This window comes from Odontesthes bonariensis, chromosome 3 (assembly GCF_027942865.1).
Source record: "Odontesthes bonariensis isolate fOdoBon6 chromosome 3, fOdoBon6.hap1, whole genome shotgun sequence".
Classification (NCBI taxonomy): domain Eukaryota; kingdom Metazoa; phylum Chordata; class Actinopteri; order Atheriniformes; family Atherinopsidae; genus Odontesthes; species Odontesthes bonariensis.
The window spans coordinates 16,984,762-16,999,684 of record NC_134508.1 but is presented as its reverse complement, the minus strand read 5'-3'; the positions used below and the strand labels follow the sequence as shown (position 1 = coordinate 16,999,684).

The following is a 14,923-nucleotide window of genomic DNA, read 5'->3' as shown; positions in this document are numbered from 1 at the left end:
TGAAACACCAAAGAAAAACATGGATGAACCATAGTAATACATCTGCATTAAGAATAGTGTTGATGAACTGGAGCTTCACCTGACATTTGTGCAAATATATAAGTGGTATTATGCACCCTGTATCAGTTGCAGACGTTTTGGTCTGGCTGTCAGAGTTATTGATCACGTTTTTTTAAAAGAAAGAAACAAAGAAAGAAAAAGTTGAGATGTAAATACAAAAACACAACAAGGGGACAAGCATTGGGATGATTTTGTATTTCAAATCGAAAGGCATACAACTCTTGAATGGATCCGCTCTCAAACAAGTAACATGAAATACGACGCCATTAGTTGAAAGAAAATACTGAGTAAATGTATTATTTAATGTTCAGAAGAACACATATGTTGTAATTAAGCAATATTAAGAAATTAACTTAAGAGCAATAGATTCATAACATAAAAAACATTGTGTGTGACCTTATGTTACATTTTCCAAGTACAGTATAATTAACTGTAGTATTGTTTCATGAATAACAGACACAACTACTGTAGCAAGTCTATGATCCTTTGCTTGAGCTATTAAACTACACTAATATACAGTGAACTGCTGTAAGTAAAGCAATGCCATTTATGTCTTTCAAAAAGCTATGCCATCCTTGTTATTGTTTATAAGACAGAGACACAAATATACACTAATTTCTTATTGTTTGGTGATATTAAAACAAACTTTATATACAGAGCGGTAACAGATTACAGTAACAGCTGGAATTCTAACATCTGGCTTTGATCCGTGTCACCTTCAATGCTGACAACCTTTGCATGGGCTGCATCCAGATCTGTGGAAAGAAATGAAATATTCAAACTACACATCCAAACAGACATCATTCATATATAGATCTGAAAAGTTAACTAACTGTTCAAGTTTTGGCCTAGTTATAAAAATGTTGGTGATGTAGGAATGTGCTAACCTTTTATTTTATGTCAAGGGTCAAACCTCTGTGGACTTTCCAACACTGGAGCTCTGAGCCTGAGACATTCATAAAAACTTTATTAACTCTTGATGCTAATTAAAACAAACGGTTTATCATTAACGTGAGAAGATGCATTTGCAAGTAAAAAAACAAATAAAGGAAAAAAACTGTTAAGTAAGAGAATAATTCATCTTTTTTATTTATTATCAGACTGAATGAGATTCCTTGCATTCTTTTTGTGTTTTAACACATGAACAGTTAGTCCAAAAGCTTTCTACTACACCTTGCTGCTGGGCAGATCCTTGTTCTGTTGTTGCAGTTTGTGTTTGGGCTTGGGAGCAACTGGTGGTTGGGTTTTCTCAGCAGAACCAGCGTGAGCGTTTGATTTTTGCAGGTCTGCGAAAGCTTCAGCTGTATGAGCAACCGCTGCCTCTTTGACAGTGATTATGGAAGAGCAGACCGAGGAGTTGTCCTCCACCTCTCCTCCCACAGCAGAGTGGTAGCTGTGACCGGAACTGCTGAAGCCGCTGACACTCTCCCCTGAGGACTCGGAGCTGTCCACTGGAAAAAAGACAAGAACTTTTTGTGCACGTGGGAAAGGGAAGAATGGATGAATGGACTGAGGAATTAATAAACCAATCAGTATACCTTTGTGGACAGAGAAATGTTCCTAACCTGACAGCTGAGCCCCAAATACAGTGTCAGGAGTACGCTGAAACAACCTTGTTTTACTATAGTATCATTTACCCGGACTCTACCCTTGGATCCCAGATTTTGAAGACGAAGTATCTTAAGGCTTGAAACACCCAGACACAGAGCAAGCTGCTCAGCGATCATAAATAAAATGCTAAAAAGCTGCTGTGCCTGAAGAGATGTACATTTTATCTCTAAATTAATCATGTGCTCCATTTGAAAACTATACCGTACTTGGATCAAATTTTCACTTACACAATAAGGTCTGACTTCCTTCATGGTCCAGGTCATCCTCCTCCAGAGGTCCAGGAGGTGATGTGTAACCTCCAGGACTGCTTGAAACCACCCTCCGCTTTGGCCCACACACGTAACCTACAGGGGACAAGGAACCCCGTCCCGAGGAAGAGGACGAGGATGAGCTGCAGCCTGAACCAACAGATTTTGGTCGACTACCCGGAGGCTCACCCTGTGATACACTTGATCCCACACAGGAGAGTGCTTTGTTTTCTGCAGGGTCCGAATGAAAGTAAGTTTAATAAGAAGTGTAGTTAGCTGGTAAAAGTCAAGGACTGACTGGAAATGATCACAGTATCATATTTACCTCTTCCCAACAGTACATAGTTCACGGCTCTGTCATTGATCGCTGCATCACTTGGCTTGATGTCCATGAAAGGCTTGTTTCCAATTCCCAAGAACACTCTTTCCTGCATGCGGACCTCTGAAAAGAACACCTGGGAAACATTACTCTACAATAACAAATAGAAATACTTTAAACCAACATAAAAGCACACACATTGTAAGCTGAATACATATTAGCAACAGAAATATCGCTGACTTTACATGGCCATAAGTTTTTTTGATAGCAGATTGCTGTCTTTGTTATGCAGTTAAATGTGTTGCTTTAATTCTCCATTTTTTTTCCATTGTAACCACATAAAGATTTGACTAAACATATTAACAACTGCTCACACAGAATTTTAGACAAATTAATGAAAAACATATCAGCAGTTGCCAAAGAAGCTTTTATGAATTAACCCCAGCATTCATATCCAGAATGTGTCTTACAGAATTCTCATGTAATCCATCTGTCTCTAATCAAAGCTACTATTTCTACTGTACCTCTGTTGTGTATGGCCTGCTCCCAGAGGATCCGCTCCAGGTCCTTGGTCCAGGCCTCCTTCGCCTCTCGGCTAACTGCTTGCAGTGTGTATGTGTCCTGGCTTTTCCTCTTTCTGAACCAGATCTCAAAACACAAGCCACTGTCACCACTGTTTTGAGTCATGCCTATGTCAGACGTCTAAATAGAGACAAACATGACATGGTCACATAAAGCCCCCAAGGTATGCTTTTCAATGTTTTGTGGTTTTATCAGCAGTGTTAAAAATATATGTATCATTACCCTTAATGCCCACCAAAGGTTAAAATGTGAGCAGACAAGGTCAGCCAACACACCATTGTGCAAACCTCAGAAACATTGGAAATCTTACCCAAGTTATGACGAAGTAAGTTTGGAAGAACCTTTCTCTTTTTGTGTAATCTTACTTGGAAAGAGGAAGTGATTCACTGCAGACAGCTTTATTGTGTTTTCTGTATTTATTTTTTTGGGGTGTATCTTATACACATTAATACATGTGTGTTTAGGTGTGTGTGTGTGTGTGTGTGTGTGTGTGTGTGTGTGTGTGTGTGTGTGTGTGTGTGTGTGTGTGTGAGAGAGAGACAGAGAGGAGCCATATCATGTACAGTATGCGTACCTTGAATGATTGTTTGTAGATATATGTGTCATTTCCTACATCTGTCTTTCTGGTCTTGCTAAAGAGAATGAGTTCTTGAAAAAGGAAAATGTGACGGAAACATTTCTTCTTCCTGAACGTCACCAAGAACTCATCCTGACGTATCAGCTGCCCCTGCTCCTTTAGATTAACCTGTAGCACAGAAAGGGAGCATACCATGAGGAGGAATAACCAATCATTTACAGAACTGTCAGTAATGTTGCAACATTATTTATGTACCAAGGACAACTGTACAGTTTCTTCTGCAACAACAGACTTTATTCTAAGAAAACTGCTTGAACCATTAGATTTACACAATAACCACAAGAATACATTCCCTCCTTCTTGACTCACCAGATAATGGAGCTCCAGGCTATGAGACCCCCCCCCCCCCCCCTCCCCCCTATACGCACAGAATGCCTCTCTTTAACATTCCAATGAAAATATGACGATCAATTACTCTTTCTTATCTCATTCCATTTCATACTTCTCATAATTAACTCCTGATATTGCACAAAGAAAATATCAACTGAACATTTCTGCAAATATTTTTTTCAATACCTTTTGTAACAAATGGCATTTCAGTCCTGCCTGGAAATTGACTCCCTGCTTCCAGTAATATCGCAGACAACTAGAATAGAATGATTAGTGACTGTAACTCTACAATACATGCTTGCATATGTATATACAATAAATCCCATGTTAGTAATATATTCTTGTGACACAAAGCTAAAACAGCTATTGAAGCCCTGCTTACATCACAGTGGTGGATAGCATCCATGGCCAACAGGTTGTTGCCATGGCGGAGCTGGAAGTGGATGACCTCCAGGGCTGCCTTGATCTCAGCAATCTCTCTGGTTTGTCTTGGTCCACACTCCCTCATCAAGTCCTGCAGCAGCAAGCTGTACTTACTGATGCGCTGTACGGGCTTCAGCAGGTACGACCACAAGTCCATTTTATCCCCCAGCTTCAACTGCTTTTGCTGAGATGACAAAAGCGGAAAACGAGCAGGTATGTTATTGGGTATGTATCCATCAGGGCAGAAAACGGGTATGATATGGTAAACAGAGGATGCCGGGGAGAGGTTGTTTTGGAGGGAATTTAAGAAATTAATTAGACAAAACAGTATTGTTTTAATGTTGGAAATGTATTTTGCTCTCTCAGGCAGCCCTATGGGATAATAGGGTTAGGGAGGTAATGGAAATATCTCACCAGCTATTAGGTGCATGGCAATGAGAGTTTGCAGACTTGCACCATTCCTACTCATTTGTAAAAACCCTAGTTATTCAAACTTTTCAAAGTACATGTATCATCAGGTCATTATTGCATTGCAAAACCTTGGTTTACATACTGTCTCTCCAAACAAACACAATGCCTCTAGCATCAGTGTCCTTGTGTCATAATAAACATTTTACCCAAAGCCTCCCCATCATCTCCTGGAGATGCTGGCATGGCTGTTCACAGCAAGTTGTGTAACACATTGCCTTTTCTTCATTTCATCAAAGGGAAATTCACAAATTGGTTTAGGGAAAGCAGATGAGAAACAATGGAGCAAAGAGAAGCTGGCGCTGGTTTTTACCTTGAAAAAAGCCTGTCCGTGATTGATGAGAAGACGATCAGACTGTGGTTTGTTCTTGCTGTACAGGGCATACAAAGCAAAGCTCTCTCTCTAAAAAGAAAAGGAATAAATAAAGACTATTCAGCATCATCATTTTGATTACCTAGCCCAATTCATGTGTAACATTTTAAATGCAAAATATTTCAGTTGGTACACATAGGAGGTTAAAACTTTATCAGCAACACAATCATTCCAGAATTAGTTCAGATATTAGTTCTTAAGCTGTTGAAAGAAAAACGTTCCTTGGAAGCTAAACATACAGTATCCGTTCCCAGTAAGGACACATCTGGAAGGGTTGTTTTGGGTAATTAAGTATGCTTAATCATCATGGTTGTGGCTCAAAACAAGAAGCCATGGACTATCTGTTGTGATCACACAGAATCACGTCTTCCAAAACCTTGTTTCTTAAGGCTAACAATGTGGATGTCAGTTCATAATGAGAGTTTGGATTTATAGTACTTCCAGAAATGTAGATTTTGCCTCCAGTTAGAGCCACACACACTGGAGGCCAACATTCATTTCTGAATACTTTCACAAACACTTAAGTGGCACTTACATGTTTTAGAAAGCAGCGGCCCACTCTGAAAGGTTCTGTCATGCAGCTCTCCAACTCATCCGAGAAATTATGACGGTGGAAGTCATGGAGTTTTTCTAAGTTACCAAAAATGCTCCCCCTCTGGCCCCTGAGGTCCTGAGGGACGTCAGCTCTCTCCAGCTCAGGGAAGTAGTGCTCTCGGACATAACCCAGGGCTTTGGCATACTCCCTCTCTGTAGATAGCAGCTCCTCCAAGATCTTCTGTACTTTCCTGTACAATGTGAAGGAAATGAAAAATGTAAAATTGCTGATGTTTTTAAAGCTTATATCTTACACAGAGGTGAGTTTTGAATCATGATCTGTTTTCCATTATTTATCAGTGGCAAACATTTTTATTCTTGGAATCATAATTAAGTTTTTTTTTTTAAAAAGTGTCAGCCACAGATATTTTCTTTCAGTTCGTTTACAGTATTTAAATTTAAATGTGTTTTGTGGTAACAGCAAATTGAGTGTCATTACTTACAAAAAAGTGTTGCTATGGTTGCTTTCTGTTGGTGTGAGTGACGTCTCTTGAGTCCTTAAATGTTCGGGTCTCTGGGTGGAGACTGCACATCTTTCACCCTCCGCTTTATTATTGTCGCAGCTCAGGTTTCTCTGCCATAAACTTTTGTTGCAGGAAATGTGCAGATTTTGGATGGGCTGCAGATTCTGATCCAGTGAATGTGTCCTACTGTGACAGTGTTTGTGACTTATATTCAAAGGTGAAAGGCCAGAGGTGCTCGTCACACATGAGCCCTCACTTAGGGACCGACCCAAAGTTTGATGCAAAGGAAAATCCTTGTCCTCTTTTGTAGAGCTTGCGCTCCTCAGATCTGCTTCGCTGTGGTGTTCTTTTAGCTTCCTTTTGTTTTCCGGATTGCAGTGCTCAATTTGTGGGAAAACAGGAGTCCTTGTGGCATATTTAATTGGTGTTTCAACAACCTGCAGTACTTTTGCTTCCTGGTTTTTGTTCCCTTTTGACTCATTTTTCAAATCATGTCCAAAGCATGAAACATCAGTGCTTTCTCCATTACTCTTTGCAGTATTGACTACTTCTGTAATAGAGACTGACTGTAGGATAAGAGAACTCTCAGCTTCCCCCAGCTCACTCCTTTTTCCCTCCCTTCCCATTTCTCCACGTTCCTCTGGAGGATTTACAGTTGTGGACTGCTGGATCTGGTTCTTATCAACACCTTTCTTCTTCTGCATCTTCTCCAGATGTTGCCTGACTTCTTGGCTTTGAACCCAGGCTGCATTCCAAACCTTCATCATCCCAGAGGCCCCTGATCCCACAGCGCAGGCTTTAGCTCTCAGAGACTGGAAGTGCAGGGAGGAGAATTCCCCACCTAATCTCTCCTCATACATTTGAAGTGTGCTTAAGGTCTGAGCTGAGTTACACCCTTTCTCTAGTTGCTCCGATAAAATAAGACATTCCTTGGCCATAGCTGTAACCTAGACAGAATGAGTGAAAGAAAAATTATTTTTCGATTAAAGGTTAGAAGGTACAATCATTTAGAAATATTTGTAAGGGGCAACCAAGGAAAGACAGAGGCTGAAAGCTGAAATGGTGCCATGACAAAACACAAACCTGTTCACAAAAGGTGTACACATGCACTTGTGTGTCCAGCTCTTTCTGCCTCTGTTCTGTCCGCAACATGAAGTCTTCTATGTTGGACTTAAAAGTGCTGACAAGAGTACCAAATACATCTGTTGCAGGACTGGAGTTACTGGTGCCTACCATTTCCTCTGCCTCCTTTATCAATGTCAAGGCATGCTGTTGTTTCTCCTGTGACAAATAATAAGATGTTAGGTTTAGCACATTTACTTTCCATTACTCTCTAAAATGTACTGTTATTACTGACAACATGTGGCAAATGAAAGAAAAATATTTGTATGTATAAAAAAAATGCCAGCCAAGCCCGTGATTTAAATAAATTTATTTTTGCCATACCTTAGACTTCAGGAGGAATCCATTAAAATCTTGCAAGACCTTTTCAGTACACGCAAGTGTATCATCAGTTTTGGAAGAGTCATTCAGTCTCTGTTCACCCTCTGTGCTGAACCACATCCCTGCCTGTAAGACATAATAAGCTAGTTGTGCAATCTTCCCTTGTTGAGTGCCATTTGTTATACGTACAGTTTCTAAGTAACAATCACATATGGACAAAAGCCAACGGGCATTCAGGTCCACAAAACCACATCAGCATATTTCTGTCTGCACTTCTGTAGTTTTCAAGTGTGATCTGGCTGATAGAACTTAGAGGTAGAGGTACCGTGAGGATTTTGTCTTCCATCTCCTTGAGCCTGAGAAGGAACTCCAGGTGCTGCAGTGACTCATTTGACCTCATCACCAATGTGTGGAGCTTCTCCTCAACTTGGTTGTACAGACTTGTCACTGACTCCAAAGCATCTCTGCACAGAAAGGAGAGGCACAAAAAAAACACTGAGACCAGTAGTACTCACACGAAAATCATATTACGAGGTGACATTTAATGTTGTGTATCAATAGATCAAATGTTCTGTCCTTTACTTAAAATCTCATTGAAATATTGCATTTTCATTTCTGCTACCACAAAGTGTGACCTAACTCTATGCATGCCTTTTACTTTCTTGTTGCCTTGATACACTTTGATACCAAGAGTATAACATATGTGTATATTACAATATACTTGTGTTGATGAAACATTCACTGTTTACTCCCTCAGTGTTACATTATCTCCTTCAGTCATATGATTGTAATGATTAGTTATCAGTGGATCCTTTAATGAAAAATTTAGATAATTTTCTCAACCGTAACATAAATCAAAGAATAAAATTGTACCTATTTTGTTCTTGGATGGAATAGGAACTGATATTCTATACCCCTCTTAAGCAATAGTAAAAAAAAAAAAAAAAGAAGTAGTATTTTAATGCTGCAGTAAATCAAGGTATGCCAAACTGTAAGCAACTGCTACAAGTTCAGTCATGTAATGTTGCATCATATTATTATATATTATGTAAAGTGTTTTTTCATATGAAAAAATAGGTGTTTTCACTTATAGGCATAAGTACAGTTAAAATGTTCTCAGGACTGTGTCGGGGTACACAAACTGGTCTTGAGCTCCCACCCTTGCCTTTGTTGTTTGCTGTGTCAGTTACTAACACTTATTGCTTTTATTTAAGAAAAATGTATAAAAATGTGGTAAGATTTGATGATTTCCAGTACTGTCCAGTACATTTTGAAAGGAATCAGTGATTAAAGCTGTCCAATGATTGTACAGTGCAATATTTCCTCTTAAATGTATTAAGAGACGGTGGTGCAAGTAGGAAGTTCAGAACTTCACAAAAGGAACTTTAAAGACAACAGATCATCAGTGTAGATACTGCATGAGATATATAAGATGTGCTTTATAGCTTACATTGTATTGATCTGGACAAGAAGCCAAACAAGAAGTAAAAAGTTCTATCTGATACCTGTAGTCTTCAGACTGTGGAAATCTGAACTCCTCTCTCTTCATCCTGGCCAGTAAAGCTCCTCCTCCCCTTTGCAGAGTTACCAGTCTAACATCTTCCAGCACCTCTTTCATTGAAACCTTCTGTTCCTTGATGCTTTCCTGCACTTCCTGCAGTAACCACATAACAAAAAGTCAACATGTGAGACCTGTGCCCAAATGAGCCCACAAAAACTATGTAACATCAAAGTATGAATGCATTTTACCTGAGCAGTGTCCATTTGTTTTCTGCTATCCACTTTCTGGATGGCTTTTTGCAGCAAACTGTCTGCCCCTCGCAGTTCAACCGTGAAAGATACCAGTCTCTGAAATATATTAAGTATAAGACAGAAAACATGATCCGCTGGTATGAACCTATTAAAGTTTAAGGAGTAGAGAGGGCACCAGAGGAAGTGTAAGCCATAAGCAGCAGACATGCTGAGATCTGGTAATTAACAAGAAACTACAAACACAGAGCTCCTTATAAATATAGTACAAAGGCATCTAGACTGAGGCAAAAATACCTAAGCTGCATAACAAGAGCAGAAGTTCATTCCTCAGTTTTCAAGTGAATTGGCCCAAAATGTAAATAGAGGCGTCACAGGCTGCATTATCTTCCTCAGTGATAGCCTTGTAGAAGAGGTTTGAACTATGTTCAATTAATCAGGCTTCAAATGCTTCTTTCTGACCTGCACTTTAACTCTCTGATGTTCAAAAAAATTCAAAAGGAAAAATTTTGTGAAGGGTTTTTATATGTCTAAAACACTAATAACCCCCAAAACAAAGAACAACACACACGTGTGGTTGTTCTGTGTTTGTGATGAGTAATCTTCACTGTGATAAAGTGTGGCTGAGCTGCTTTCTTTTCTGAGTCTCCAGGAGAAACTCTACTGTTTATCAGAGTGACATGCACATTATTACCTGATGGAACTGTAACCAGTCTGTATGACTGTATGTGAAGGTCCCTCCTAGGTCAGAGGTCAGTTGGGAAGCTTCCACTGTCTTATTCAGGGCTCTCGTGGAGTTTACCATGTCAATCTAATTTAATGAGAGAGATGTGGTGAGGAGGGAAGTAGCACTCATCTTTTGTGTCGATAACAATTAAAAAGACCAAAAACAGTTGGTTTATTCCTTACTTGCAGGCCAGGTTGTTTTTCAGGTCGTGGACAAGTGTCCTTATCCATCACAATGATGATGCTGTGGACAGCATGAAGCGCTTGCTCCTGTTTCAGCCAGACAAAAAGAAGTTTTTAACTGAAACATATTTACATTGAGCGCTATCCTTACATTACCTTAAACTTTAGATACAATGGACAAATTCAGAGTATTTTCTTTAAAGCAGCAGGCCATATTCAACTTTACAGATAAAGAGCACCTTTAGCCCCTTTTATTAGTAGTACTTCGGGCACAGAATTCTTTTGACAAGTGCATGCAGGTATGTTGTTCTAACCTGTGCCATCAGCAGCGCTTTGTAGAGGTGAAGTGGAGGAGGCTTCTTCCTGGCATTGATGACCAAAGTCATTCCCAGCTCTCGAACATCTTTCCTATGAAAACATTTCATCATGTTAAGGCAAGTTAGATCTTGTTCATTTCATTATTGTACATTTTCTTTGTGATAAATCACCAGCCTTTGAACAAAGAGCTTCTTAATGTCCCAAATCTGTATTTATCTCCTCTCAAAAGAGTCTTTGGTGCATTTACACACCACTACTAATGGCCTCTTCTTGAGTACCCTAACTTTTGTGTGAGCCTACATCAGACATGGCTGCTAGTTCTGGCAGGGGGCTGCATTCCAGAAAGTTGGCAGCCAGCCTTGCTGAAGCAGACTGTTGTGGTTTTCCCTCTTTTACAGGGGACATCAGGGTCAGGCTGGTGGGTAGGACAGATTTTTAAACTTAAAGATGTATTAAGCCCATTGAGCCCAATATAAACAAACAACACTATTCAAGTGTTTATTGTTTAATTATTGTCAATTCTTGCACTGTATTGGCGATACTGCCAGCTGATCTTATGTGATGGATGGATTTTTTTTCTTTTTGAATATTAATTAATTGTAAAGAACATGGTATACAAAATGAGAAACATTATTGTGGCTATTAAAACAATCGATTGTACCACTCTAAACTTCTGAGTCTGGAAACATTTGAAATGGTGCTTTACTGCCCTCTTGTGGCTATTCAATTCCATTGCATGCTAGTGCACATGCAAGCCTACACCTGCCCTCTGCTGGACAACTGAGTTCATAACTATGATTTATTCCACATGTATCAAGCTGTCCTAAAACAGCCTTATACAGAGCTCTTTATTAAAGTTGTATGACTTTTTTTTTTCATTAAAAAGATATAAATGTTTGCAATACCTTGGTATGGAGTGTAAGTAGAGCAGCAATTCACAAACAGTCTGCGCTGACACAAGAGGGGACATCCACTCCTTCCTGTCACCATAAACCTCCACTACTGCCCTGCCATTCCTGTCCCTGCTGCCTGCGGGCGGGCGGAATAGAAAACAAAGATAAAAATTTGATTCTCAAAAAGGCACAGAAATACAGACAGTTTCTGGTAAAAGCTGTAAAAAGATGTGTGTCCGTTTGGAGGAACATTAGACACCCAATAATCAGAAGGTCAGTGAATTGATTCCCAGCTGGCAAAATACAGAACCCAATATTTCCCCTAGTGCTCGTTGGTCTCTCTGTGTGTGATATTGAAAAATGTCTGTAAAATGGATGTAAGTGGGTGAATGTGGCCTGTTATGTAAAGTGCTTTTGGAAGATTTTAAAAAGAAGAATGCAGTCCATTAACGTTATCTAAAACAACAAGATTATATATATGTTGTCTCTGACACTGACAAAAGAATTGTCACCATTTCAAGTTGTTTGGCATCTGGTCATTCATTTCATATGACATGAAACCACGAGACCTGCTGAGGTCACTAACCTTGAGCTTTCATACCTTTTAGAATCCTGTTGATGAAAAAAAAAATAAAGTGCACATTACCTGGCAAACAAATGATGCCCAGTTCAAGCAGACTGCTGCTCCTCCTGAAACCAGAATCTTTAGTTTGTGGGGTCTGCTGAGCGTCAGCATGTGTTGCAGAAAGTTGTGGAGAAGATGGCTTTTCTGCCTTTGAGTTGAGGAGTTTCGAGTCTGGTCCCTTTGTAATGGATAGAGTTTCACTTCTGCTTGAATGTGAATCTGTCACTGAACAAGAAGATTTTTATCAAACGCTGAGAAAAAGACAATAAATCAGAAAGCTAACAAGTCATAAAAATAAGGCCCTGATTTTTCCTTTATTTTATCTATAAGACAACACCAAAAATTCCACTCAGATTTCATGTACATCACCAACTTCATATTCTACCCTTTGCTCATTTAAACCAACAGCAATTATCAATGTCTTCAGTCAACTTCTGATAGCTCTTTGTCAACATGGACCAACCCTGCAAAGCTGCACAGCTTTTTTCTCGGACAGCCTCTAAACATTTGGCATAATCTCTGTAACAAAACATAGCAGCAGTCTGGCTACTAAACGTGGCTTTGATTTAAACATCCTAATTAGCTGCCCCTCAGAGCCAACAAGGCCTTGTCTGTACTCTCCCCCTCTGCCACTTTAATAGTCCGTGACAAGCACGTCTCCACTCAAGATCTCAACTTGCCCCTTTGAGGGCATGTGTGTGGATGCAAGCAGTTGAAGAGGACAGAGAAACCTCCTCCTTGCATGTCATGCTGTCTTTCTACATTAGAGGAATGCTCTGCTTTTTCCCATTTAACCCAGTGGGTTCAGACCCTCTCTTTCACCAGAGTGCAGAATGCTATTTCCGCTCACTCCCTTGATAACAGGAATGACGTGAATGTGAAACCATACTGCTGGGGAACTCTGAAAGCAGTGGGAGAATCCCTAGAGGAAGATCAGGCTGGAGTCTGATCTTTGACTTTCGAACCCTCTTTCTGAAGAGCTGTTATGAAGCGCGATCCTCTGTGGAGCACATTCCGTCAAACATGTGAGGTCAAGGTTGAGTTTGATGCACTCTGTTTGGCATGAATGTTGAGACTCTTTAAGAACTCGGCAGCAGATCTTTATAAATGACTGTGTGCACACAATTCCAACATTGTGGAGATGTGTCTCAGCTGTGGATTAAAGGAAATCTGAAGTGAAATGGCTGAAAGACAAGCTCAAAAGTTTCAATTCTACTTCTTGACTCTTCTTACCTTTTTTTGAGCCTTCCCGTCTTTCCAGCTTTGCAGTCTCCTGATCCACTTGTGTGCCTTTTTGACATTGGATGATACCTGTGACTGTTTCAGGGCAAATATCGCTGTGGCTCCTGTTGCTGAGTTTAAAGAGAACAGGGTTCCCTGTAGGAGTATCTGACACAGTGGACAGAGACCTCACTTTAACTTTGTGTTTGCCCGATGGTTTTTCAATGTCCCCCTTCCGCTGTGATTTTAAGTCACCATCACAAGTTGGCAAACATACATCTGATACTGGATGCACACAAGCAGTATGTCCTAACTGGTGGGAATTTTTTTTAGTCTGACTTCTCTGACCAGGGCTCAAACCAGGGATTGATTTCAAAATGGCAGGTGATTCCTTTATGGGGTTTTCTGATTCAGAACTAGAGGGATGGTGTAACACAAAGTTCTCTGGTGTGCGCTCACAGCATTGCTTGTGCTGGCAGTATTCATTGCTTGTTACAGGTTTTTTACAGTGGTTACAGAAGTTTTCTTGGTGGTCTTTTTGTGCTGCAAATGTGGCTCTGGGTCCTAAGTCCGCCTCTTCACTCAGGCCTACCTCCTCCAGTGCTGCCAAAAGGTCTACACTCCCCCTCTCAAAAGGGACAGGATTTCTCAGTGCTGCTAGGTAGGAGTCTCTGTACCTACACTTCAGGTCTTGATCTGTGAGCTCCTGCCCCAGCTTTCTTTGGCTGCATGGTGTACAGGGCTCCCCTGTACACTGAAAGGTACGTCCACACGGTTCATTATTCCTGTGTGGTACAGGTGGGGGCGGTCTGACAGGTTTGAGCAAAACTGAATTGGGTGGATTTACTTGGCTGTTTTTCTGTTGATCCACAAACTCCTTCCCTTTGGCGATATCCACCAGGTCTACATAATCCCCTTCTATCTCTTGGTAGTTGTGAGTCTCCCAGGTATTAGGAGAAACCCAACCCACAGGTTTGATTAATGGTTTTGAGCCTGCTTTGGGACCTCGTCTTGCGTGTTCCATTTTGATGAGTCTGGAAGAGTGCACTGGTCTCAGAGACGCTGACATCCTGAGATCATTTGGAGGAATCACAGCTTCCACTGGGAGGGTGGAGGAGTTAAAATGGAATGGAACTGACATCTGGTTTGACACGGGAGGTGCTTCCACACAGGTGGGCAGGAGCTTAGGCTTGTCTAAAAACTCAGGGATGGCAATTTTGTCCCAAGGCAACTTGATTACTCCTTGGTCTGTGCAAAGCAAACAACGTGACAGAGGAGTCCCATGGCGTCCTTCATTGATGTCCAGCAGCCAGTCTCCGGTGAAGATGCTGGGGTAAGAAGTCTCAGGAATGGGGGTCTCCTCAACTTCCCGACCTCCCTCCTCCAGTAGACATTTGAGGACAATCCGTGCCGCTTGGTCACCGAAGGGTTCAACCTGGAGATAGAAGTCTCCAGGACGCAACAGCAATGGGTTCACAGGCGCTAACTGGACAACAGTTTTGTCATGGAGACACAGAGGCCAGCCTTCATGGCGGAAAACCACATCAGAGTATCCAGCCTAGGAAATTATCAATGGAGAATCATACAGTGTGATACAGAAAATTCAAACAACTCAACTTAAGACAGTGTCTAACTTTAACTGTTTTAGAATGTTAA

At 40.7% G+C, this 14,923-nt stretch overlaps 1 protein-coding gene across 4 annotated transcripts in view; it reads right to left on the bottom strand.

Annotated features, from left to right (window-relative positions):
* quob (quattro b) overlaps positions 1 to 14,923 on the bottom strand; it is a 28,491-nt gene continuing 13,568 nt past the window's right edge. The window contains exons 3-24 of one of the 4 annotated variants that reach the window (XM_075460554.1): positions 13,280 to 14,825; positions 12,068 to 12,271; positions 11,434 to 11,557; positions 10,525 to 10,618; positions 10,211 to 10,297; positions 9,996 to 10,112; positions 9,302 to 9,400; positions 9,058 to 9,206; positions 7,878 to 8,016; positions 7,556 to 7,678; positions 7,193 to 7,390; positions 6,089 to 7,056; positions 5,587 to 5,836; positions 4,992 to 5,081; positions 4,170 to 4,394; positions 3,395 to 3,565; positions 2,763 to 2,940; positions 2,245 to 2,361; positions 1,899 to 2,150; positions 1,234 to 1,511; positions 948 to 1,006; positions 1 to 815 (exon numbers count right to left, since the gene is read on the bottom strand). In XM_075460554.1, coding sequence (XP_075316669.1) covers positions 968 to 1,006; positions 1,234 to 1,511; positions 1,899 to 2,150; positions 2,245 to 2,361; positions 2,763 to 2,940; positions 3,395 to 3,565; positions 4,170 to 4,394; positions 4,992 to 5,081; positions 5,587 to 5,836; positions 6,089 to 7,056; positions 7,193 to 7,390; positions 7,556 to 7,678; positions 7,878 to 8,016; positions 9,058 to 9,206; positions 9,302 to 9,400; positions 9,996 to 10,112; positions 10,211 to 10,297; positions 10,525 to 10,618; positions 11,434 to 11,557; positions 12,068 to 12,271; positions 13,280 to 14,825 — 5,448 coding nt within the window. In that variant the 3' untranslated portion in view covers positions 1 to 815; positions 948 to 967. Of the gene's footprint in view, positions 816 to 947; positions 1,007 to 1,233; positions 1,512 to 1,898; positions 2,151 to 2,244; positions 2,390 to 2,762; positions 2,941 to 3,394; positions 3,566 to 3,973; positions 4,044 to 4,169; positions 4,395 to 4,991; positions 5,082 to 5,586; positions 5,837 to 6,088; positions 7,057 to 7,192; positions 7,391 to 7,555; positions 7,679 to 7,877; positions 8,017 to 9,057; positions 9,207 to 9,301; positions 9,401 to 9,995; positions 10,113 to 10,210; positions 10,298 to 10,524; positions 10,619 to 11,433; positions 11,558 to 12,067; positions 12,272 to 13,279; positions 14,826 to 14,923 lie in introns of those variants that run through there. The other 3 variants (XM_075460556.1, XM_075460555.1, XM_075460557.1) reach the window with 3 other exon arrangements.